The following is a 23356-nucleotide window of genomic DNA, read 5'->3' as shown; positions in this document are numbered from 1 at the left end:
GAGGTGTGAAAAGGTGGTGTGATGAATGATGGGTGGATGGATGAAAGTGTGTGTGTGTGTATTGATGTATAGATGAAACGTTGGATGATGAAGCATGTAGGATGGATGGATGAAAAAATGAAAGGATGGATAGTTAAAATGTTGCATGGATGTATGATGTATGAGTGAAAATGTAGGTGGATAAGTATTGTGTGGCTGGATGGATGCGTTGATGTGTGTATAGATTGGGGAATTAATTTTTAAGATGGATGTTGAAAATGTTGCATGGACGAATGATTGATGGATCGTTGAAAAGGTTGTTGGACCAATGATGAGTGGATGGATAGTAGTGTGTATGTGTAAAGATGGATGTATGGATGGAAAGCTGAAAGTGTGGATGGATGTATTGTTAGTAGAATAAATGGTAGATGGATGTATTAATAAAAATGTTGCATGAATGATGGATGGATGGATGTGTGCAAATGTAGGTGGGTGTATGATGGGTGTATGGATTGAAGGGTGGATGAGAAAAGGATGGATGTATGGATGGAAAGATGCAAGTGTGGATGGATGAATAAAAGTGTGGATGAAAGGATGCATGAAAGGATAAAAGGGTGGACGGATGAAGGACGGATGGAAGAAAACATGGCTGGATGTATGGATGGATAAAAATTGCATGGATGAATGATGTATGTATGTGTGAAAAGGTGCTGTGGTGAATGATGGGTGGATGCGATGAATGATGTGTGGATGGATGAAAGGGTGGGCGTATTGATGTATAGATGATAGCGTGGATGGATGAAGGATGTATGGATGGGAGGATGAAAGGCTAAATAAAAAGTTGCATGGATGGATGTGTGAAAAGGTAAGTGGATGAATGATAGTTGATGAAAGGGTGTGTGGATGGATGTATATTTGGGAGAATGAAATGTTAGATGGATGTATGGATGGAGAAAATGTTGCATGTATGAATGATGTATGAAAAGGTGGTGGGATGAATGATGGGTGGATGGATGAAAGTGTGGGCGTATGAGCATTATCATGGGAGTAGCATTTCTAATGAACGTTGGATATGTTTTTATTATGTTACCATTTTTTCACAAGGTATAAGACAGATGAATTTGCTACAGAACATAGAATGAGTGCATGTGGTGTAGCTTCTGTAAAAAAAAAAAGTGTGCACAGTAACATTTTTGCATTTTGATTAATTTGCTATAGAACATAGAATTATTGCATTTGTAGTAGTCTTTTTAAAGTAAAATTGTCCATTAACATATCTTATGTACTCTGTAAATAATAATGCAAAGACAAGATAAAAAGCTTTAAAAATTTTATTTAAGTAAATATATTTAGTATTATTGTATGAAAGCAAATTAAACTTTAATTAAAATACTGTATTTTTAGCCTTTTTACAGAAACATAATTTGAATATCTTCTTTTTGTACTTCTATTTACAGTAAAGTATTGTGTCCTTTTTTACAACTCATGTATTTTTAGTATGTATCCGTTTTGAAAAATTACATTAACATTTTTTGGCAAGTTAGGCATTAGAGCTTCTTGAATGTCGTCAATGTCGGGTGGTATATTGAAGAAGTCCAGTAGAATATTGTTATTTATTTCTACAGATTGTAAATTTTCGGCGTTATCAATATGTACATTTAGTGTACAGTGTTCCTGATTCGCAGTTTCTAGCCCATATATAGTCATATTTATTTCTTCTTCTGGTGGTTGTATTTTCTGTGAAGGAAAAAGAAGTTAGTTAATTTCATTTTTTTGAAGTTCTTTTATTTCTTTTCTTGTGTTGACCTACGGAAAAATGTCTTGTTATATGCAGGCTTAAATAATGTTAATAAGTAGTGAAGATAGTTTAAGAAAGGATAGATGTGAGTAAAGATAGTGAAAAGGTATAATATAGTGTGTATAATAGAGGATTAGAGACTGTTTTGTAATGTTATAGCTACTTTAGTAAAAATACGTATTAATAAATAGTGAGTAGTAGGTACTAGTTTTGTGTTTTAGAATAGTATTGTAAATAGTGATTATAGTTAATAGTGCAGTGTGAGTTGACTTTGAGTTATTAGTAGAGTGTGTATGATTTTTTGAGTGCATAGTTAATTATTTTTGGGAGTATTGAAGTTATTGGCGTAGTAGTATAAAGAGAATTTGAAAACGACAAAAAATTGTGTACTTAAGTGTTAGTATTAAAGTCATATTTGTAAGTGATAGTTGGGCATTATTAGTAAGTTATTTTGAAATAGTGAATGTTATTTTTAGAGAGAGTAGTTAAGATTGAGTAGTAGATTTATTAGTGGAGAGTATTAGTGAATTTTATAGTAGTGATTAGTAGAATACGTAGTATAGCTTAATCGATTTAGATAGAGAGTATTAGAAGAGAGAGTTTGAGTGAATTGTAATTAGTGAATATAGAGTTTGATGGTGTTTTAAAAAGTAAATAGTATAGATTGAGTAGTAGAGCAAGTTATTAATATTTTAATAATTTGTACTTACTTGAAATTGTGTATTTCTTGTTGTGTTTAACATTTTATTGCTGTTAAATTCATGCACTGTCAGGTGCGTCATCTTTATGTAGGATCCAATTTCTATGGGGAAGTCTGTGGCATCTCTCCAAAGAGTTATTTTTACTGAGTCCGTTGTATCTTTCACAGTTATTGTTTTAAGTTTTGTATCTTGGCCAGCAATAATAATTGTTTTTGTTTCTTCTTCCTGTAAGACAAAAAATTGGTAATAGAAATGTGTTTATTATGTTACAGTGTTGGTGTGTAAGAGTGTGGGTGTTAAAGAGTGGGTGTGAGCGTGTTGTAGCAGAATGTGTGTGTTAAAGAGTGTGTGTGAAAGTGTGTGAGTGTGCGAAACAGTGTGCTCAAGAGTGTGTACGAAAGTGTTTTTTATGAGAGTCTGTGAAAGAGAGTCTGTCAAAGAGAGAGAGAGTCTGTCAAAGAGAGAGTGAGTCTGTCAAGGAGAGAGAGTCTGTCAAAGAGAGAGAGTCTGTCAAAGAGAGAGAGTCTGTCAAAGAGAGAGAGTCTGTCAAAGAGAGAGTCTGTCAAAGAGAGAGAGAGTCTGTCAAAGAGAGAGAGAGTCTGTCAAAGAGAGAGAGTCTGTCAAAGAGAGAGAGAGTGTCAAAGAGAGAGAGAGTGTCAAAGAGAGAGTCTGTCAAAGAGAGAGAGTGTCAAAGAGAGAGAGAGTCTGTCAAAGAGAGAGAGTCTGTCAAAGAGAGAGAGAGTGTGTCAAAGAGAGAGAGAGTCTGTCAAAGAGAGAGAGTCTGTCAAAGAGAGAGAGTGTCAAAGAGAGAGTCTGTCAAAGAGAGAGAGTGTCAAAGAGAGAGAGTGTCAAAGAGAGAGAGAGTCTGTCAAAGAGAGAGAGTCTGTGAAAGAGAGAGTCTGTCAAAGAGAGAGAGAGTCTGTCAAAGAGAGAGAGTCTGTCAAAGAGAGAGTCTGTCAAAGAGAGAGAGTCTGTCAAAGAGAGAGTCTGTCAAAGAGAGAGAGAGTCTGTCAAAGAGAGAGAGTCTGTCATAGAGAGAGAGAGTCTGTCATAGAGAGAGAGAGTCTGTCAAAGAGAGAGAGTCTGTCAAAGAGAGAGAGTCTGTCAAAGAGAGAGAGTCTGTCAAAGAGAGAGAGTCTGTCAAAGAGAGAGAGTCTGTCAAAGAGAGAGAGTCTGTCAAAGAGAGAGTCTGTCAAAGAGAGAGTCTGTCAAAGAGAGAGTCTGTCAAAGAGAGAGAGTCTGTCAAAGAGAGAGAGTCTGTCAAAGAGAGAGTCTGTCAAAGAGAGAGAGTCTGTCAATGAGAGAGAGTCTGTCAAAGAGAGAGAGTCTGTCAAAGAGAGAGAGTCTGTCAAAGAGAGAGAGTTTGTCAAAGAGAGAGAGTCTGTCAAAGAGTGATAGTCTGTCAAAGCGGTAAGTATTGTGTGCAAGAGTTTTTGGTATATAGTGTGTGTGTAAAAGGGTGTGTGATAATTTTCTTTCTTTTTATAAGCTTACCTCAGCAATAGTCCCAGAAATGCTCATTAATGAGCGTAGTGAAGCTGCTTTAACTGTTTTTATAGGTGATATTGGTGGAGCAGGGGGTTGTAGGATATATTCTGCCTCCTGTATTATTTCTTGAGGTATAGATAAGGGCATCATGCGTGATAGTTTTGTTTGTTTCGTGATGATAATCACATTGTTTTTGGCTAAGAAATTGCGAATCATAATAGCTTGTCCTTCTTTAGTTTGCTGGTAAAATGGCTCATTGTAGCACGTTGCTTTAATGCAACTACTTTCATCAGCTAGAGCTAGATGATACATGACTTTGTTCTCTTGTTTAGCATTTGTATAGTTTGTTTTTGTCGAACATTTTATTATGTTGGCTCGGATTGTTTTTTTGTACGGTTTGTTGTCTTCATGTTTCATTTTTTTGAGGTCTTGTATGGAAATCATCTGAAACGAGAGAAAATGTTAGTACACATTCTGAGCATAAATTTTTCCCCTTTTGCTATTACCTGTAATAAAATAGCATGTTAATGAAGTGGTTGCATTTTAAACTGCCACCCATAATGCTTTGTGATCACTATAATATGATTCTAATGTACCGTAGTGCATGATGTTGTCATTAGTATAGATGTGATCTAGTGTGGAATTGTAGTCTGTTGTGTATTGTTGTATTTTTTGCTGGCATTGAAATTGCTGCAGCATATATTCTAATAGCAAAGTTCTGTTTGGTGACATTTGTGTTAAATCTATATTGAAGTCTCCCCTGATGACATATTTTGAATTTGGATACAAGTTAATTATGCTACTTAAAACTTGTAATAATGTTTGCAAAAGTACTTGTGGTGGTTTGTACAGTATAATAAATAAGTATTCAGAATTATTAAGAGGCTGAGTGAAAAATAAAAAGTCAATTTCGTGTTGTGTTTGATATATTGGCGATAAAAGCATGTTTTTTTTGTAGTAAATTTCAATACCATGCTTTGTGTGCTGGTTGTGAAATTTATCAAATAATACTAGGTGATATTGTTCTATTAAGAACGTATCCTTACCTGCTTTTCTAGTTGTGTTTATTTCAGTGAGGCATATAATATCACTGTTCATGATATTTTTGTCTGATTTAATAGCAGTGTAATTTCTTTGCAAGGACCGTATGTTATGGACAATTATATTACACTGTTGTCTATAGCTATCTAATTGTGGTACTGATATTTGTAATTGCATGTGTGTTCTTAAACGTGTCATTTCTTCATGTACTTTTGGATGTACAGCTATTTTGTCTTGCTTAAAGTTTCTAATGTATATGTTGTCTAAAGATTTAGCTCTGCTTAAAGCTACATAATGCAGATGATGTACTTTACTGTTGTTAAAGTGAATGTAAATGGGCTCAATTGTTTCTCCTTGTGTTCTATGTATAGTTCTTGCAGATGATTGTCGCAATGGGAATTGTTTGCGTATAATAGTTATAAATTTCTGTGTATATTGGAAATGCCGTGTAATAGCATGAATGGGTGTCCAATGAGGCAAAATATTACTGTGATATATGTGTTTGTTTTCTTGTCTTGTTAATTTGCCTACTGTTTCTTTATCAAAATTAATCCAAATTACATTTGGGCTGTTATTGATAGTTTCTACAAATTCTACTATACCTGTTGCACCATTTGTTACACCATCATTGACATTTATATTGTTAGTTAAATCATATCTTAATTGCAATGCAATATGTAATATTGATGGCAGGCTCATTGTTTTAGTAGGATCTGTGGGCAACTGTTGGAGTATTTTTTTTTTTACTGCTTCACTTAAGTCTGCTGCAACTGTATCTATTGCTGTAGCTGTGTAAACTGGGTAATGAGTTATATGTTCTAATAAAACTGCCTTATTTATGCTATTGACTTCATTGTTAGTTCCCATAATGTAAGGGATCGTTTTGCTAATGTTTTCTGGTGGCTCTATTTCTCGTGTTTTTATCTGTATAATATCTTCATTTGTTTGTTTCCCTTCTCTTAATCTGTTTAGTAGTTGAGCAAATGGTAAGTCATTTTGTTGTCTCATTATTTTAGTCAACTCAAATAACTTGAAATGTGTCTGCCATAAATTAGTACTTACTGGCCTATATGAATGTTTTGGGTTGTCAAATATGTATGGGTCAAAAACTGGCTTCAATTGGTAAAAGTCTCCAATTGCTAAAATAGATATTCCGCCAAAAGGGAGATCAGACATTTTTATCTCTTGCAATCTATTATGTATAAAGTTGAATACATTAGCCCCTACCATTGATATTTCATCAATTATTAGCAATTTAAGATGCATTAGCTGACCTTGTAGTGTGCTTCTATTCTCATGAGTTAGCTGTCTATGAGTTAGTGTTTGTGAAATAGGTATTTTAAAAGTACTATGTAGTGTTTTGCCTTGAATGTTATGTGCTGCTTTGCCAGTTGGAGCTGTAAGCAATACATATATGTTATCTGGGTTTTCTCCTGCTTTTGTATTGTAATAACGTACTAATGTTTGGTAAAGTGCTGTTATAAGGAAACTTTTGCCTACTCCTGCACCACCTGTACAAAATGTGTAGCATGGTGTTTCTTTTGTTTTAACCCAATGCAAATGATGATATATAAAGTTAAGTTGTTCTGCTGTTAGATTTTGCATTATACTATCATATTGTTCTTTTGGCATTATGTTATTGCTTAGTGCTTCTTCTCTACTTGTACTTCTAATCCCTAAATCAAATGATAGGTCATACAATGGGTTTTCATTATTTTGCACTTCATGGAATATGGTGTTATCTTCTTCTGTATCTATTGGTGGTAGCAATGTATCTAATATACTAGTTTCATTGCTATTAGTTGTTAGTTGTTTATTATGTTTATTATATTTATTATGGTTCGAATCAACTGCATTTTTAAGTTCTAGATAGCGTTCATAATAAGTTTCCTTGTTATTAATTATATTATGTTCATTTCGCCATGGGTAAAAAAGCATGAGCAATTCTCTATAGTAATTTTCGGAGTCATTTTTGATGTTAAATCTGCAATAGCGAATTACTCTTGCTTTTTTTCTTTTTATGTAGTTTGTTTCGTCTACTAAATTTATCTCAAGTTCTTCGTCATCTGAGCTATGAAAGTTATTTTCAATAAGGAAATTGTCATGGCCTGTTTCTTCTTTTCCTTTACATTTTTTCTTTTCATTATACATAGATGCATAGTCAGCTAATGTACATGTTTCTAATTTTTCAGGGCGTTTGCTATACCTCACTATAATATTATCATATTGTATTTTACAAGACTCATCTGGTAAAGAATTGATAGTTTCGATGTCTTTTAATAAGTATGTACGCTTTTCATTAGGACTTGTATTGATAAATACAAAAGATCTTGAACTTTTCCGTAAAGGAATTTGTAGTATTAGATATGCTGCTTCTTGGGCACTTATTTCTGTACAGTTTAAGAATTTGTTACCTATATGCTTAAGTTGTTCTTTAATACTTGGATTGGCATGTACTTCTTTAGCAGCTTGGGCAATTAATTTGCTCATTCCTCGCTGTGATTTACTAATGTATGAAACAATATACACAGCACATGCATATGCATCTAAGATGTATTGTATATCTATGTTTGCTTGCCATGCTTTCAAAATAGTTAGATTGTAGTTATTTATAAAGCATTCAGCTGGTGTCCTTTTCAAGAAAATAGTATTTTTTTCTATAATAGATTGTATACATAAAGTATATTGTTTTAGATCTATGTTCATTGAATGTAAAAACTGTTCAAAAGTATAATTTGAAAATTCTTGGCTGTTTATAGTTAGATGTATTAGTTCAATTTGCTGTAAGAGCTCGTTATTTGTTTTGTCTAGCTCTATTGGTTCTAGTATAAAAGTTTCAGGCATTGGATATCTGGGATAATGATATTTGCATGTTCTTTTATGTTTGATACGGCAGTTTTTGGTATGGCCGTGTCTTTGTAGAGGTAGTAAAGACTCTATATCTGGTTCTTGTGTTTTTGCACATGTAACATACTTATTTATGAAAGTAGTGACTTCATTTCTATCAGAAGTTTCATATAGTGGAGCATTTTCTATCCATATTATAGCATGTATATGTGGTGATCCCCGTTGTTGGAATTCCACTCTATAAAAGTAATCAATAATTTTGCCAATCGGATTACTTTCATGCAATAAAATAGAATTAAATAATTTCCTAACTTGGAAGTCAAAATGTCTTGCACATGTAATGGGATTTTGCTGTATTAATTGGCATTTTGTTTCCCATGACATATTTTTAAATTCTTCTTTTGTGCATTCTGGTCTCTTTTCTGTACGTAATAATATGTTAATTAAGTGATACCATTTTGTTTCTGCAGCAGATAAAGTTAAAAAAAATGTTGGTAATCCTAATTGTCTAATCATAGCAAAGAGGTCTTTTTTGCATTGCTCCCAATATGGTGGTGAACTACGGATAGTTTTAAGTATTTTGTATCCTTCATTATACTGTAAAATTGTATCTAATTTATTTTTTATGTCTTTGGCAGTTATAATGTTTCCATTATTAAAGTATTTCCTAAGAGATATAAATATTTTGCTCTGTAATTGTTTAATGTGTAATGTTTTTAATTTAAAGAAAAGATTAGTAACACACTTTGCTACTCTTAGATCATTACTTCTTACTTCTGATTGACAGATTGTGCTGTAATGTATTGGGACATGCCTTTCTTTATTAGTTGGCCTTCGTTTTCCGCAAAATATAGTTGGGAATGCCAAATATTCAGAATCTTTGTCTTCATACAAGCCTCTTGGTGTGTTATATTCTGCAGGTGCTAAACTTAAAATATTATTTGTTTCTGTAGTAATAGTTTCATTATCTAACATAGTATCTAAATTTCCTGCTGGAATGTTGTCTGAGGAATCTGACATATAACTTGTATCTGAAGTCTCATCACAAGAATGTATATCTTGTGTTGTATAATCCCAATCTTTATTAATAGTGATTCCATATTCTTGAAACAAAGTGCTAGTAGTGGCTAAATATAAAGCTGCACGTTTAACTTTGTTTGGTCTAACATTTTCATAATGGGTATAAGATTTATAACTTAATTTTCTTTTTAATTTTATTGGAATTGTCATGTTATCATTAATTTGCCTTGGTAAAACAGTTACTGTTGTCATAACGTCTGCAGGTACATTTACTACTGCACCTGATAGAGATTTTTGGAATCCACGTGGTAATGTTCTAATTTGTAAAAAAGGTATTCTTGGTGATACTAATCTTTCTTCTAAGTTATGCAAGTGTAAGACTGCTGGGATATCAGGAAATGTCATCCCATTATATACTGAACATGGAGGTATTTTGTCTTTAGATATATATGTGTAACATGTTCTGCATATCTCATCTGTTCTGTATTTGCTAATGTTACATTCTATGAATTTAGCTCTCTTACTAATACTGTTTGTTTTTTGAAGACTTTGCTTATGCCATAGTTGATTGCAAATAGTGCAAGTGTACTCAGGTCCATATCGTATTTCTTCCTGAAATATCCTAATTATATCATTTGTTGTTTGACCTGCTATATTTCTATGATTAGGTTCATTCTCTTTGTTTTGTGTCCGTTTTCTTTTTCTATTACTGTTTATTTCTAGAATTTCTATATTGGTTGTTTGAATTAGTGATTCAACATCAGCTGTTAATGTGTTTATTATCTCAGTATTGTTAAGAGCTATGTGTGAAGCTAAATAACTGTCTTCTGTTACATGCAGTCTATTGTCTTGACTATTGCTGTTTTGTGTGCTTATTATTGTATTTTCTACTTGTAAGTTATTTGAAGGAATTTCCCCTAATGCATTTATAGATATATGTGTCGTATGAACATATATGCTTTTTCTAGACTTTACATTTCCTTGTTTATGATTCCGTTGTGTTTGCTGTAATCCTTTTTTGCTAATTGTTGTTATGTTCACTGTAGTTAAATCTAAAGTAATACTCTCAGAATTAGTAATTTGTTCTCTATTGGCTAACTTTAGGATGTATTCTATAATAAGATTAATAGAGTCAATTTGGATAGCAATACATGTTCCATTAGGATGTTGTATTGCATTTTCATTTTGGCTATGTGAATCAAATAGAGAGTATGTATGTATAGTTTTGAAGACTGAAATTATATATCTACCTATAGAGATCAATACACCAGTTTGTGAATTAATTGTAGAAGTTAATGCAGATATAAATTTACTATGTAAAGTTTGTGCTGATTTTGTTAGTTCTTCGCTAAAGCATTTTTTGAGCTTTGTAGAATAGATTAAGTCATTGCTAACTATGTAATTTGGTAACTTTAGAGGTTGCATACAATCTTGTTCATCAATAGAGTGCATTTCAGTGTACAAAGCATCTCCAAGATTCATAATACAGTGCAAGTCTACACTATCCCAAATATATGCTGGTTTACAGTAGTTCTTTAGAATAGCAAATATACTATTTTGAAGACAATGTGTATAGTGAATACTTTTATCACTATGTGTATTTTTTTCCTGTGGATGTGTGTTATGTAAAAAGGGAATTTTTTGTGGTGTTTGTGTTAAAATATTTGAATCTATATTGGTATTATTTGTGCTACTTTCCTTGTTGTGCAATGTGCTATTGTGTATATTATCATGAAGTAAACTGTCATTACTTCCAGTAATAAGTTTATATGGATTATAGTAATCACTTGAATATGTGTTTGTATGTAAATTACTTGTGTATATTGTTTGTTGTACATTTATGTGTGTGCTATTAATTACATTAGTAGAATATGTGTTGGTATTTAAATTACTTGCTGGTATTGTCTGTTGTACATTTATGTGTGTGCTATTAATATGTTGTCTTTCTGTGTTGCCCTTTAGTGTTTTCTTAAGTATACTTGCATATGTGTCAGTAGGAGTAGTCTCTTCTGGTGTATTAGTATATTGTGTTGTGCTGATCTGCTTGCTGTTGTTTTTAGATAGATTATTTGGCCCTGTTGTAGTGAGAATTGCACAGGAATATGTACTAGTACTAGGAGTATTATCTAAAGATGCTAATGGCTGTTCCTTATTCAAAAAAGTGTTTTTTTTAGATTGACATCTCTGACTGAATTTGGCATTTTCTATACGCATTTCAAATGCTTGTGTGAAAATTTTTTCACTAGCTTTAGTAGAATACACATAAATATTTTTCGGTGCTACTGCATTCTTATTTTTTTCATGACGCACCATTGCTTTTAGAAGTGATTGTTTTTCAATCGTACTTATTTGTATTGGAGTTAATTCATACGGTACACAATTCATGTTTGGTTTCTTAAGATAGTGTGCCAGATTTGTGATGTACTCTAGAAGTTTTTCAAATCTGAACTGTATAGTAATACATGTTCCATTTGGGTGAGGCATTCCAGTGTTATCACGACTATGTGAGTCAAATACAAAGTACGAATCATTTTTCTTAAAAATGGAAATAACATAAATTTCCATGCAAAGTATAACACCGGAGTTGTAATCAAGTGCAGGTTTTAATATTTGGTTGAGATTTGGAAACGAAGGGTCACATTGTTGTAATATGTCTCCATAATAAGGTTCTTTAAGTTTAAGAGAATAGATAGTAGTATTGTGTTCAATAAAATTTGGTAACTCATCTGGATGCCTAAGTTGTTCGCGATTAAGTAAATGCATATCTATATATAAAGCATCACCTAATTCCATAATGTAATGCAAGTCTTCTTTAGTCCATGTATGTGCATCTTTGTAATAGTTGTGTATAATTGCAAAAGTACTATTTGGCAAGCATTGATAACCTCTAGAATTGCATGTAAATTTGTCATGACCTTGATGATAATCTGCTGCTAGTATTTGCATCTTAGCTAAGCTAATTTATTAACTAATTTGATATCGCTACAGTATTGCTAGATTTTTTTGTTATACCTGAGTCTTTTTTCGTTCTCTCTCTTATATAATATTTATATATATATATATATATATATATATATATATATATATATATATATATATATATATATATAGCTAATTTATATTTGTTTTGTAGTTAACTATAATCCAAGGCAATTAATTTAACACTATGTTTTGCTTTGTATTTTAGGTAGCAACTTTAGATGTATCTTTTTTACAATTTTAGTGATGTACTAGCTATAATTTATACTATTAGCGTCTATATATATATATTTGTATATATTTATATGTATATATATATAGTTATTTTACTGTTTTTAAATATATTTCAAGTTACAGGTTGATAACTTATTTAAAAAAGATACTTCTAATTGTATATATTTCCAAACAATTAGCAATTGTCTTTATAAAAGAAATAATTTTCAATGGTAAGTATATAAATATATATATAATTTTTGTTTAATAAAAAATTATATATATGATTAGGTCTAGTTTTTTTTAATCTAAATCTACTCTATTGTTGTTTTTGACTTGTTTTATAGTTGGAGCTGGTAGCAAAAGAAAGCAATTAGTTTTACTTTTTTCTTAACTAATTTTTTTTCTTAAGATTAATGTTACCTATGTAAATCTTCTATATGATATTTCCTAATTATAAGTATATACAATATATATATATATATATATATATATATCATATATATATATATATATATATATATATATATATATATATATATATATATATATATATATATATGTGTGTGTGTGTGTTGATATGTGTCTTATTTTTTTCCTTGCTATTTCTATACTTACAAGTGAATACAGAAGCAAAATAGATACTTTTACCGTGATGATGTTTTCACTGATGTTGTGTCAAACAATTATGAACGTCTGATCTTATTCAATCAATTGGCAATCTAAGAATGAAAACAAGCATTAATATTGAGTTTACATATTAATATAATAAAAGTGGAAAGATGAAGAGAAAGATAAGGAAAAGAGAGAAGTATGATAAGGAAGAGAGAGGATATAGAGGTGTAGAAAGGAAGGTAAAAAAAAGATAGAAATATAAATTACACGATGTGAATTTTATTAGAAGTTGTAAAGAGTGTATTAGAAGCATTGTTTGTAATTTTAAGCAAGTACAAAAGAACAATAGGAGAGGTAGGGAGATTAAGGAACACTTAGTCCCCTGTTAAATCTAAATAAACAAGAGAAGAGACGTTAAATAAATCTCAAATTGTCACAGAGACTGAGTGATGCAACTGGGGAATTGCACACTCACTTTAGGTGGAAAAGAAAGCCCTCACACACCGACCTAGTCAGTGTCATGCTTCATCATTGGGCCCCACCAAAGAGGCCGAATGCCTCTTTGGTGTGCTACGACGCCAGAAGACTGCGGAGCTGGTTGTGTGAAAAAGGCAAACTTTCACACAATTAGTTGTAAATATAGGTCATTGCGTTTGTCCAGGGTGCTCCATAGTTGTGGCATAGTGTTCCTAAATAAACACTATAGTTATCACCATGTATATATCTATATAGCCTTATAGGGATGCTAACACTAACTTTGGGAAGTGAAGTGGAAAAATGTGTGTAAAGCACACAAAGTAGCTAGAAAGTGTTGATAAAGGGAGAAGACACATAAGAGAGATCAAGAGAGATTCTCTTTATCTCCCTCTCCTTTCTGCTTTTTTTTCCCTTTGCCATCACTCTTCCTCTTGCCCCCTCTTCCAACTGCTCTCTTCTTACTGCCCTCCATCTACATCTCTCTCTATGGGGGTCCTTGCACCATGGAGACTGAGACAGTGAGCCAAAGAGTGCAAGATAGAAAGAGAAGACAAGATGACAGAGATGGAGAGTGAAGGCAGGAAGGAGATAAGACGCAGGAGTAAGAAGAAAGAGGAGGAAGGCAGAAGGTAAAGGAAGAGTAAGAAGTAGGGCATGAGCAAGAAGGAGGGAGGGAGAGAGAGCAGATGGAAGAGGGTGCAGGAGAGAGGGATGGTAGAGAGAAAAGAAAGCATAAAGGAGATAGAGAGAAGAATGATAGATAGGGAGGAAGAGGAACACAGAGAGTATTAGAAAGAGGAAAAGAAAAGAAAAAGGAGAGTGCAGGACAGAGAAGCATGATAGATAGAAAAGGAGCAAGAAGAAAGGAGAGAGCAGATGGAATAGGGGGCAGGAAGAAGAAGGAAGAGAGCAGAAAGGAGAGATATATATAGAAGAAAGAATAAAGAAGTAATTAAAAAAAAAAGGAAGAGAGAGTGCAAAAGAAAGAACGGAGTACGCAGAGAGGAGGTGAAAAGAAGATAGAGAAAGATAAGGAAGAAAGAGGAAGAGAGTGCAGGAGATAGAAGTATGATAGATAAGGAAGTAGAGAGGATGCAAGATAAATGGAGATCATGAGAGAGAACGTAGAAAGGGGGAAAAGACTGCAGAATGGAGGCAGAGGGCAAAAAGTAGGAGTGCAAGATGGAAAGGCAGAACAAGATAGGGAAGGAGATAGAGAGTGAAAGTCACAGAGTGCAAAAGGAAGAGCAAGAAAGAGAGAGAAAGCAGGAGTTAAAGGGAGGGTGTGCATGAGCAAGAAAGAATTAAGAAGGGAGCAGTTGGAAGAGGGGGCAAGAGGGAGAGTGATGGCAAAGGGAAAATAGCAGAAGGGAGATAAAAAAAGAATCATGATAGAGAGTGAGGAAGAAGGAAGGAGAGAGAGCAGATGGAATAGGGGGCAGGAGAGAGAAGAAAGAGAGCAAAAAGGAGAGCGAAGAGAGAAGAGAGTGCAAAATGGAGTCAGAGGGCAAGAAAGAGAAGGAGTGCAAGATGGAAATGGAGAACAAGATAGTGAAGGAGATAGAAAGTGAAAGTAAGAGAGAGGGCAAAAGGGAGAGCAAGGGAGAGAGAGAGAAAATGCATGAGGTAAAGAGAGGGTGGAAAGGAGGGCATGAGCAAGAAATAAGTAAGAAGGGAGCAGTTGGAAGAGGGGCAAGAGGGAGATTGATGGCAAAGAGAAAAGAGCAGAAAGGAGGGAGATAAAAAGAGAAGCATGATCGAGTGGGAGCAAGAAGGAAAGAGAGAGCAGTTGGAATAGGGGGCAGGAGGGAGAAGGAGGAGAGAGCAGAAAGGAGAGAGATATATAGGAGAGCGATAAAGAGAACGGGAGGAAACAGATTGTGATGGAAGAAAGAAGGTGAGAGAGGGTAGATGAAGAAAAGCACAAGAGTTTGAATGTAAGATGGAGTGGGCAAAATAAAGAGAAATAAAGAAGGAATACAAGATAGCGACATAAGGAGGAGAGAAAGAAAGGAGAGAGATGGAAAGGGTATGCAAGAAGAAGAGAGGGGCAAAATGTAAGAGAGCAAGAGGGAGAGAGATAAAGATAGAAGGAATAGGAAAAGAGAGGGCAGGAGAGATAAGCATGATAGAAAAGGAGGGAGAGAGCAAGCAGAAAGGAGAAAGGACGCAGGGCGCAAAGGGCGCAGCTTTTTCGCGCAGGCGAAAACCTAATGAGAACTGTAGTGTGGGTTTGGGTCGGCCCTCGTCATTCATTGGCTGGCTCCATAAATGGAGCCTAGCCATTGGACGAGGGGCCTGTCCATGAATGCCAGGGCAGACTCGGGGGCGTTCCCGAGATTCTTTGGCTTTTGCCGACGTCACGCGACGCCGTGAACGCCCCCTATTTTGGTCCAGCATTGCCGGGACCTGCCTTTGCTGACGTGTCGGGTTTCTTTGTCTGTGGCGGAACAAATTGCAGGTAAGCGATGGTGTCTTTTGTAATATAAATGACTGTCCCTTTTGAATGCCCCAGCCGAAATGTTTATTGACGTATTTTTTGTTGTTGTTCTCTGCAGGTATTTGGCGACGGCACGGTGGGGGTAACAATTTCCGGTCGGGATCCTTGGCTCGCTGTCTGTCTCCGTCTCCGTGGTACAAGGGATTTCTTGCAGGTAAGCGATGGTGTCTTTTGAGGACAGAGATGGAGAGTGAAGGCAGGAAGGAGATAAGACGCAGGAGTAAGAAGAAAGAGGAGGAAGGCAGAAGGTAAAGGAAGAGTAAGAAGTAGGGCATGAGCCAGAAGGAGGGAGGGAGAGAGAGCAGATGGAAGAGGGTGCAGGAGAGAGGGATGGTAGAGAGAAAAGAAAGCATAAAGGAGATAGAGAGAAGAATGATAGATAGGGAGGAAGAGGAACACGGAGAGTATTAGAAAGAGGAAAAGAAAAGAAAAAGGAGAGTGCAGGACAGAGAAGCATGATAGATAGAAAAGGAGCAAGAAGAAAGGAGAGAGCAGATGGAATAGGGGGCATGAAGAAGAAGGAAGAGAGCAGAAAGGAGAGATATATAGAGAAGAAAGAATAAAGAAGTAATTAAAAAAAAGGAAGAGAGAGTGCAAAAGAAAGAACGGAGTACGCAGAGAGGAGGTGAAAAGAAGATCGAGAAAGATAAGGAAGAAAGAGGAAGAGAGTGCAGGAGATAGAAGTATGATAGATAAGGAAGTAGTGAGGATGCAAGATAAATGGAGATCATGAGAGAGAACGTAGAAAGGGGGAAAAGACTGCAGAATGGAGGCAGAGGGCAAAAAATAGAAGGAGTGCAAGATGGAAAGGCAGAACAAGATAGGGAAGGAGATAGAGAGTGAAAGTCACAGAGTGCAAAAGGAAGAGCAAGAAAGAGAGAGAAAGCAGGAGTTAAAGGGAGGGTGTGCATGAGCAAGAAAGAATTAAGAAGGGAGCAGTTGGAAGAGGGGGCAAGAGGGTGAGTGATGGCAAAGGGAAAATAGCAGAAGGGAGATAAAAAAAGAATCATGATAGAGAGGGAGGAAGAAGGAAAGAGAGAGAGCAGATGGAATAGGGGGCAGGAGAGAGAAGAAAGAGAGCAAAAGGGAGAGAGAAGAGAGAAGAGAGTGCAGAATGGAGTCAGAGGGCAAGAAAGAGAAGGAGTGCAAGATGGAAATGGAGAACAAGATAGGGAAGGAGATAGAAAGTGAAAGTAAGAGAGAGGGCAAAAGGGAGAGCAAGGGAGAGAGAGAGAAAATGCATGAGGTAAAGAGAGGGTAAAAGAGGGCATGAGCAAGAAATAAGTAAGAAGGGAGCAGTTGGAAGAGGGGGCAAGAGGGAGATTGATGGCAAAGAGAAAAGAGCAGAAAGGAGGGAGATAAAAAGAGAAGCATGATCGAGTGGGAGCAAGAAGGAAAGAGAGAGCAGTTGGAATAGGGGGCAGGAGGGAGAAGGAGGAGAGAGCAGAAAGGAGAGAGATATATAGGAGAGCGATAAAGAGAACGGGAGGAAACAGATTGTGATGGAAGAAAGAAGGTGAGAGAGGGTAGATGAAGAAAAGCACAAGAGTGTGAATGTAAGATGGAGTGGGCAAAATAAAGAGAAATAAAGAAGGAATACAAGATAGCGACATAGGGAGGAGAGAAAGAAAGGAGAGAGATGGAAAGGGTAGGCAAGAAGAAGAGAGGGGCAAAAGGTAAGAGAGCAAGAGGGAGAGAGATAAAGATAGAAGGAATAGGAAAAGAGAGGGCAGGAGAGATAAGCATGATAGAAAAGGAGGGAGAGAGCAAGCAGAAAGGAGAAAGGACGCAGGAAATAGAGAGATAAAGAATGAATTCAAGAGAGATAGCGAGATCTAGGAAGTAGAGAAAAAAGGAGAGAGATGGAAGGGGTATGCAAGAATTAGAGAGGGGCAAAAGGTAAAGGGAGCAAGAGGGAGAGAGAGATAAAGATATAAGGAATAGGTAAAGAGAAGGCATGAAAGATAAGCATAATAGATAAGTAGGGAGAGAGCAAGCATAAGTAGGTAGAGAGCAAGCCGAGACGCAAGATAGAAAGAGCATGAGAGAGAAGGTAAGGAGGAGTAAAAGTGAGAGCAGAATAGAGTGAGTGAGTAAAAGAAAGTGCATGATAGAAGGAAAGAGAAGATGGGAATACAGGAGAGAGAGTGTAGAAGAGAAGGGATGCAAAAGAGGGAGAGGAAAAGAAAGAAGGAAAGTAGGAGAAAGTGAGGGAAGAATAGAGCAGGAGTAAATAAAATAGAAAGACTGCTGGCAAAATCATGAAGGAGATGCAGAGTAAATGCAAGAGAGAGGAAAGGCAAGAATGCAAAATTGAAAGGGAAGGCAAGAGGGAGATGTATGTATGTTGCATGTGCTGTCTCAGTATCTAAGCATTTGCTGCAGGATGTGGAAGAAGATATAGGGTGTGTGCAGGGACCTGTGAACAAAGTCTTAGTTATAAGTTTATCTTTAGCTTGGACCTCTCTCCTGATTACGACTTCACCAGTGCAGCTTTCATCTCCAAACTAAATTAAATGTTGTTTATGAGGCAAACTTTGTGTATAACTATCCCGCAAAGAATGCCCAGTACAGACAGGAAGTACTACCCAAAAAAATGTCTAAAGTAAAATAAGTTTTAAGTATGAACGTACCGTGTTGAATGAACGAATTTGAAAGATGTGTCCTCGATGGGGCAGTTGCACCAAATGGCAAATTTTTTGTCCTGTAAAAGTAAAATATACTGTTAGCAAAAGATTGAAAAGAGTGAGGACATTTGTGTGAAGTATATTAGAAGTTGTAAATAGAGAATTAGAAGCACTATGTATTATAGAGTAACTAGTATAGTAGTAAAGACTATAAAGTAGCAAGGTAGAAAGAGAGGAGGATAGGCAAAAAGAAAAGGAGTGAAAATAAAAAAGGAGAAAGATAAAGAAAGGATGAGGAACAGTGCAAGTTAAAGAGAAGCTTGATAAGGAGAGAACGCAAAGAGGTGAAAAGACGACAAAGATAAAGAAGGAAGAGAGTGCAAGAAATAGAAGTATGATAGATAAGGAAGTAGAGAGGATGCAAGATAAATGGAGATCATGAGAGAGAACATAGAAAGGGTGAAAAGAGTGCAGAATGGAGTCAAAGGCCAAAAAACGAGTGCAAGATAGAAAGTGAGAACTAGATAGGGAAGGAGATAGACAGTGAAACTAAGAGAGAGGGCAAAAGGGAGAGAGAGAGAGAAGGCAGAAGGTAAAGGGAGGATAAACATGAGCAAGAAAGAATTAAGGGAGCAATTGGAAGAGGGACAAGAGGGAGAGCGATGGCCAAGGGAAAAAAGCAGAAAGGAGAGGGAGATAAAGAGAGAAGCATAATAGAGAGGGAGCAAGAAGGAAGGAGAGAGAGCAGCTGGAATAGGGGTCAGGAGAGAGAGGGAAGAGAGAGAGCAGAAAGGAGAGAGATATAGAGGAGAGCGATAAAGAAGTAATTGAAAAAAGGAAGAGAGAGTGCAAGAGAGAGAACGGGAGGAACCAGATTTTGACAAAAGAATGTGAAAAAGGGTAGATAAAGAAGAAAAGCACAAGAGTGTGAAGGTAAGATGGATAGAGTGGCCAAAATTGAGAGAAATAAAGAAGGAATACAAAACAGCGAGATATAAGGAGGAGAGAAAGAAGGAGAGTGGTGGAAAGTGTATGGAAGAAGAGAGGGGCAAAAGGTTAAGATATCAAGAGGGTGAGAGAAATAAAGATAGAAGGAATAGGAAAAGAGAAGGTAGAAGAGATAAGCATAATAGATAAGTCGGGAGATAGCAAGCAGAAGGGGGAGGACGCAAGAAATAGAGAGCAGGAGAGAGAAGAAAAGGATGAGTAAAAGTGAGAGCTGAATAGAGAGGGAGTAAAAGAAAAAGTGTGCATGATAGAAGGAAAGAAGATTAAAAGACAGGAGAGAGAAGGTATAAGAGAGGGCATGAAAAAAAGAGGGAGAGGAGAAGAAAGAAAGAAAGTAGGTGTAATAGTGAGGGAATAATAGAGCAGGAGTAAATAAAAGAGAAAGACTGATGGCAAAATGGGAAAGGAGATGCAGAGTAAATGCAAAAGAGATAAAGGCAAGAATGCAAAATTGAACTGGAAGTCAAGAGAGTGAGATGTATGTATGTTGCATGTGCTAGCTTAGTATGTAAGCATTTGCTGCAGGGACCTGTAAAGAAGATGGGGATGAAGATATAGGGTGAGGGCAGAAGAGAGAGGATGCAGGAGAGAGAGCAAAGGAAAGAGAAAGTAGGAGAAAAGGAGAGAAGAATAGTGCGAGAGTGAAAGAAAGAAGGACAGTGAATGTAAAATTGTGAGTGAGATGCAGACTAAATGCAGGAGAGAGATAAGGAAAGGCAAGAAAGAAATTGAAAGAGAAGGCAGGAAAGAAGGAGATATATGAGAATAGAGTGAGGGAGTAAAAGAAAAAGCGTGCATGATAGAAGGAAAGAAGATGGGAAGACAGGAGAGAGAAGTTATAAGAGAGGGGATGAAAAAAGAGGTAGAGGAGAAGAAAGAAAGGTGTAATAGTGAGGGAAGAATAGAGCAGGAGTAAATTAAAGAGAAAGACTGATGCCAAAATGGGGAAGGAGATGCAAAGTAAATGCAAAAGAGAGTTAAAGAAAGGCAAGAATGCAAAATTGAAATGGAAGTCAAGAGAGGGAGATGTATGTATGTTGCGTGTGCTAGCTTAGTATGTAAGCATTTGCTGCAGGGACCTGTAAAGAAGATGGGGATGAAGATATAGGGTGAGGGCAAATGAGAGAGGATGCAGGAGAGAGAGGGAGAGCAAAGGAAAGAGAAAGTAGGAGAAAAGGAGAGAAGAATAGTGCGAGAGTGAAAGAAAGAAGGACAGTGAATGTAAAATTGCGAGGGAGATGCAGGCAGAGTAAATGCAGAAGAGAGACATAAGGAAAGGCAGGAAAGAATGAGATATATGAAAATAGAGTGAGGGAGTAAAAGAAAAAGCGTGCATGATAGAAGGAAAGAAGATGGGAAGACAGGAGAGAGTATGCATAAGAGAGGGGATGAAAAAAAGAAGGAGAGGAGAAGAAAAAAAGAAAGGAGTAATAGTGAGGGAAGAATAGAGCAGGAGTAAATAAAAGAGAAAGACTGATGGCAAAATGAGTAAGGAGATGCAGAGTAAATGCAAAAGAGAGATAAAGAAAGGCAAGAATGCAAAATTGAAATGGAAGTCAAGAGAGGGAGATGTATGTATGTTGCATGTGCTAGCTTAGTATGTAAGCATTTGCTGCAGGGACCTGTAAAGAAGGTGGGGATGAAGATATAGGGTGAGGGCAGAAGAGAGGATGCAGGAGAGAGAGGGAGAGCAAAGGAAAGAGAAAGTAGGAGAAAAGGAGAGAATAGTGCGAGAGTGAAAGAAAGAAGGACAGTGAATGTAAAATTGTGAGGGAGATGCAGAGTAAATGCAGGAGAGAGAGATAAGGAAAGGCAGGAAAGAATGAGATATATGAGAATAGAGTGAGGGAGTAAAAGAAAAAGCGTGCATGATAGAAGGAAAGAAGATGGGAAGACAGGAGAGAGTATGTATAAGAGAGGGGATGAAAAAAAGAGGGAAAGGAGAAGAAAAAAAGAAAGGAGTAATAGTGAGGGAAGAATAGAGCAGGAGTAAATAAAAGAGAAAGACTGATGGCAAAATGGGTAAGGAGATGCAGAGTAAATGCAAAAGAGAGATAAAGAAAGGCAAGAATGCAAAATTGAAATGGAAGTCAAGAGAAGGAGATGTATGTATGTTGCATGTGCTAGCTTAGTATGTAAGCATTTGCTGCAGGGACCTGTAAAGAAGGTGGGGATGAATATATAGGGTGAGGGCAGAAGAGAGAGGATGCAGGAGAGAGAGGGAGAGCAAAGGAAAGAGAAAGTAGGAGAAAAGGAGAGAAGAATAATGCGAGAGTGAAAGAAAGGACAGTGAATGTAAAATTGTGAGGGAGATGCAGAGTAAATGCAGGAGAGAGACATAAGGAAAGGCAAGAAAGAAATTGAAAGGGAAGGCAGGAAAGAAGGAGATCTATGTATATTGCGTGTGGTAAATGAGTTTCTAAGCATTTCCTACAGGGACCTGTAAAAAAAGTGTTAGTTATAAGTTTTCCTTCTCTGCTGACTACAACTTCACCAGTGCAGCTTTCACGTACAAACGCCTAAGATGTGCTTTATGAGCCAAATTTTGTGTATAACTATACAGCAAAGAATGCCCAGTACAGACAGCAATTATTAAAAAAAGAAATGTATTAAGTAAAATAAATAAAGTATTAACATACCGTGTTTATATAACGAATTTCAAATATGTGTAGTCGATGGGTCAGTTGCAACAAACGTCTACTTTTTGACCCTATAAAACAAATATAGCATTAGCAAAATATTGTGAGTGCAGGCAAAACAAGCAGTGATTTTCTCATGCAAACTGTGCAAATTGAATCTTAGCTAAAGCTTTGCGTATTAGCGATTAATGTGTTCTAATGTAATAGTATGGCAATTATTTGCGTCACGTTACTAGTTTGTATGTGCCTTTAAAAATATAGAAATCCGCGCATGCACGTAGTGAAAATAAAACAAGGAATGTTGTCAGTGTTTTATTTAATTTCTCGCATCGTGCAAAGCAGTTTGTGAACTAAAGTTGTAACTAAACATATATATATATATATATATATATATATATATATATATATATATATATATATATATATATATATATATATATATATATATATATATATATATATATATATATATATATGTGTGTGTGAAAGATTAGTCTTACCTAAAGAACTGAAAGGGATGAAACAAAAACATGGTGAAATTGGCCAAATGTATATGCAACACAATTTAATTGTAAAGTGATACGTATTCTTACTGCAAATTAGTTTCACAGAAAGGCATACTTACATGCGCAAACATTTTCATCCTAAATGCACAGTTTGCAAACATTTATATCGTAAATGTACCTATTGGCGATGTATCAAAAAGAACTCAAAGGCATTAAACCAAAACATGGTGAAATTGGCCAAATGTATATGCAAGACATTTTAAATCTAAAGTGATACGTATTATTACTGCTTTGTTTGCGCGTATAAAACAGAAAAATGTGCTCGTAATACCGCTGCTCAAAAGAACAGATTACTTTCACAGAAAGGCCCAAACTTACATGCGCAAACATTTTCATCCTAAATGCACAGTTTTCCGATGTATAACTTTGCACTGAAAGTCGTCGTGTCTCACCTTATCCTAACTGTTCTTTATGCTCTCAGTAAATGTAACGGGCCTTCATGCTCTGACTAAATCTAGTGTTGCGACAAACACATGCTTGTGCTCAGCTAACTCTCAGCCCTACGATTTGAGCATATTAAATAAAATCTGGCATCGCACAAACAAGGCATCCAAAATGTACATAATGACGAATTGGATTAAACAGAAAGGCCTTACAAAGTAAGCATGTGTTCAAATTTGGAAAGTCCATGAATAAAGTAGACATGCGCAAACATTTATATCGTAAATGTACCTATTGGCGATGTATCAAAAAGAACTCAAAGGCATTAAACAAAAACATGGTGAAATTGGCCAAATGTATAGGCAACACAATTTAAATCTAAAGTGATACGTATTATTACTGCTTTGTTTGCGCGTATGAAACAGAAAAATGTGCTCGTAATACCGCTGCTCAAAAGGACAAATTACTTTCACAGAA

The 23356-nt window shown here is 35.8% G+C and overlaps 1 protein-coding gene and 1 long non-coding RNA gene across 2 annotated transcripts; both read right to left on the bottom strand.

Annotated features, from left to right (window-relative positions):
• Positions 1-1396: 1396 nt before the first annotated feature.
• LOC147748370 (uncharacterized) lies at positions 1397-4113 on the bottom strand. The gene is made up of 3 exons (XM_086927986.1): positions 3973-4113; positions 2488-2703; positions 1397-1716 (listed from the first exon to the last, which is right to left on the bottom strand). Exons 1-3 carry the CDS (start codon positions 4111-4113, stop codon positions 1456-1458), a joined length of 618 nt encoding a protein of 205 aa, XP_086784112.1. The 3' UTR covers positions 1397-1455.
• Positions 4114-4356: 243 nt separating this feature from the next.
• On the bottom strand, positions 4357-18363 carry LOC147748369 (uncharacterized). The gene is made up of 3 exons (XR_015299716.1): positions 18292-18363; positions 12718-12788; positions 4357-4410 (listed from the first exon to the last, which is right to left on the bottom strand). It is a non-coding gene; the product is annotated as an uncharacterized LOC147748369 (long non-coding RNA).
• Between the last annotated feature and the right edge of the window lie 4993 nt (positions 18364-23356).

Source organism: Lissotriton vulgaris, chromosome 1_1 (assembly GCF_964263255.1).
Source record: "Lissotriton vulgaris chromosome 1_1, aLisVul1.2, whole genome shotgun sequence".
NCBI classification, from domain to species: Eukaryota; Metazoa; Chordata; class Amphibia; order Caudata; family Salamandridae; genus Lissotriton; species Lissotriton vulgaris.
This window is presented reverse-complemented; position numbering and strand designations above follow the sequence as displayed.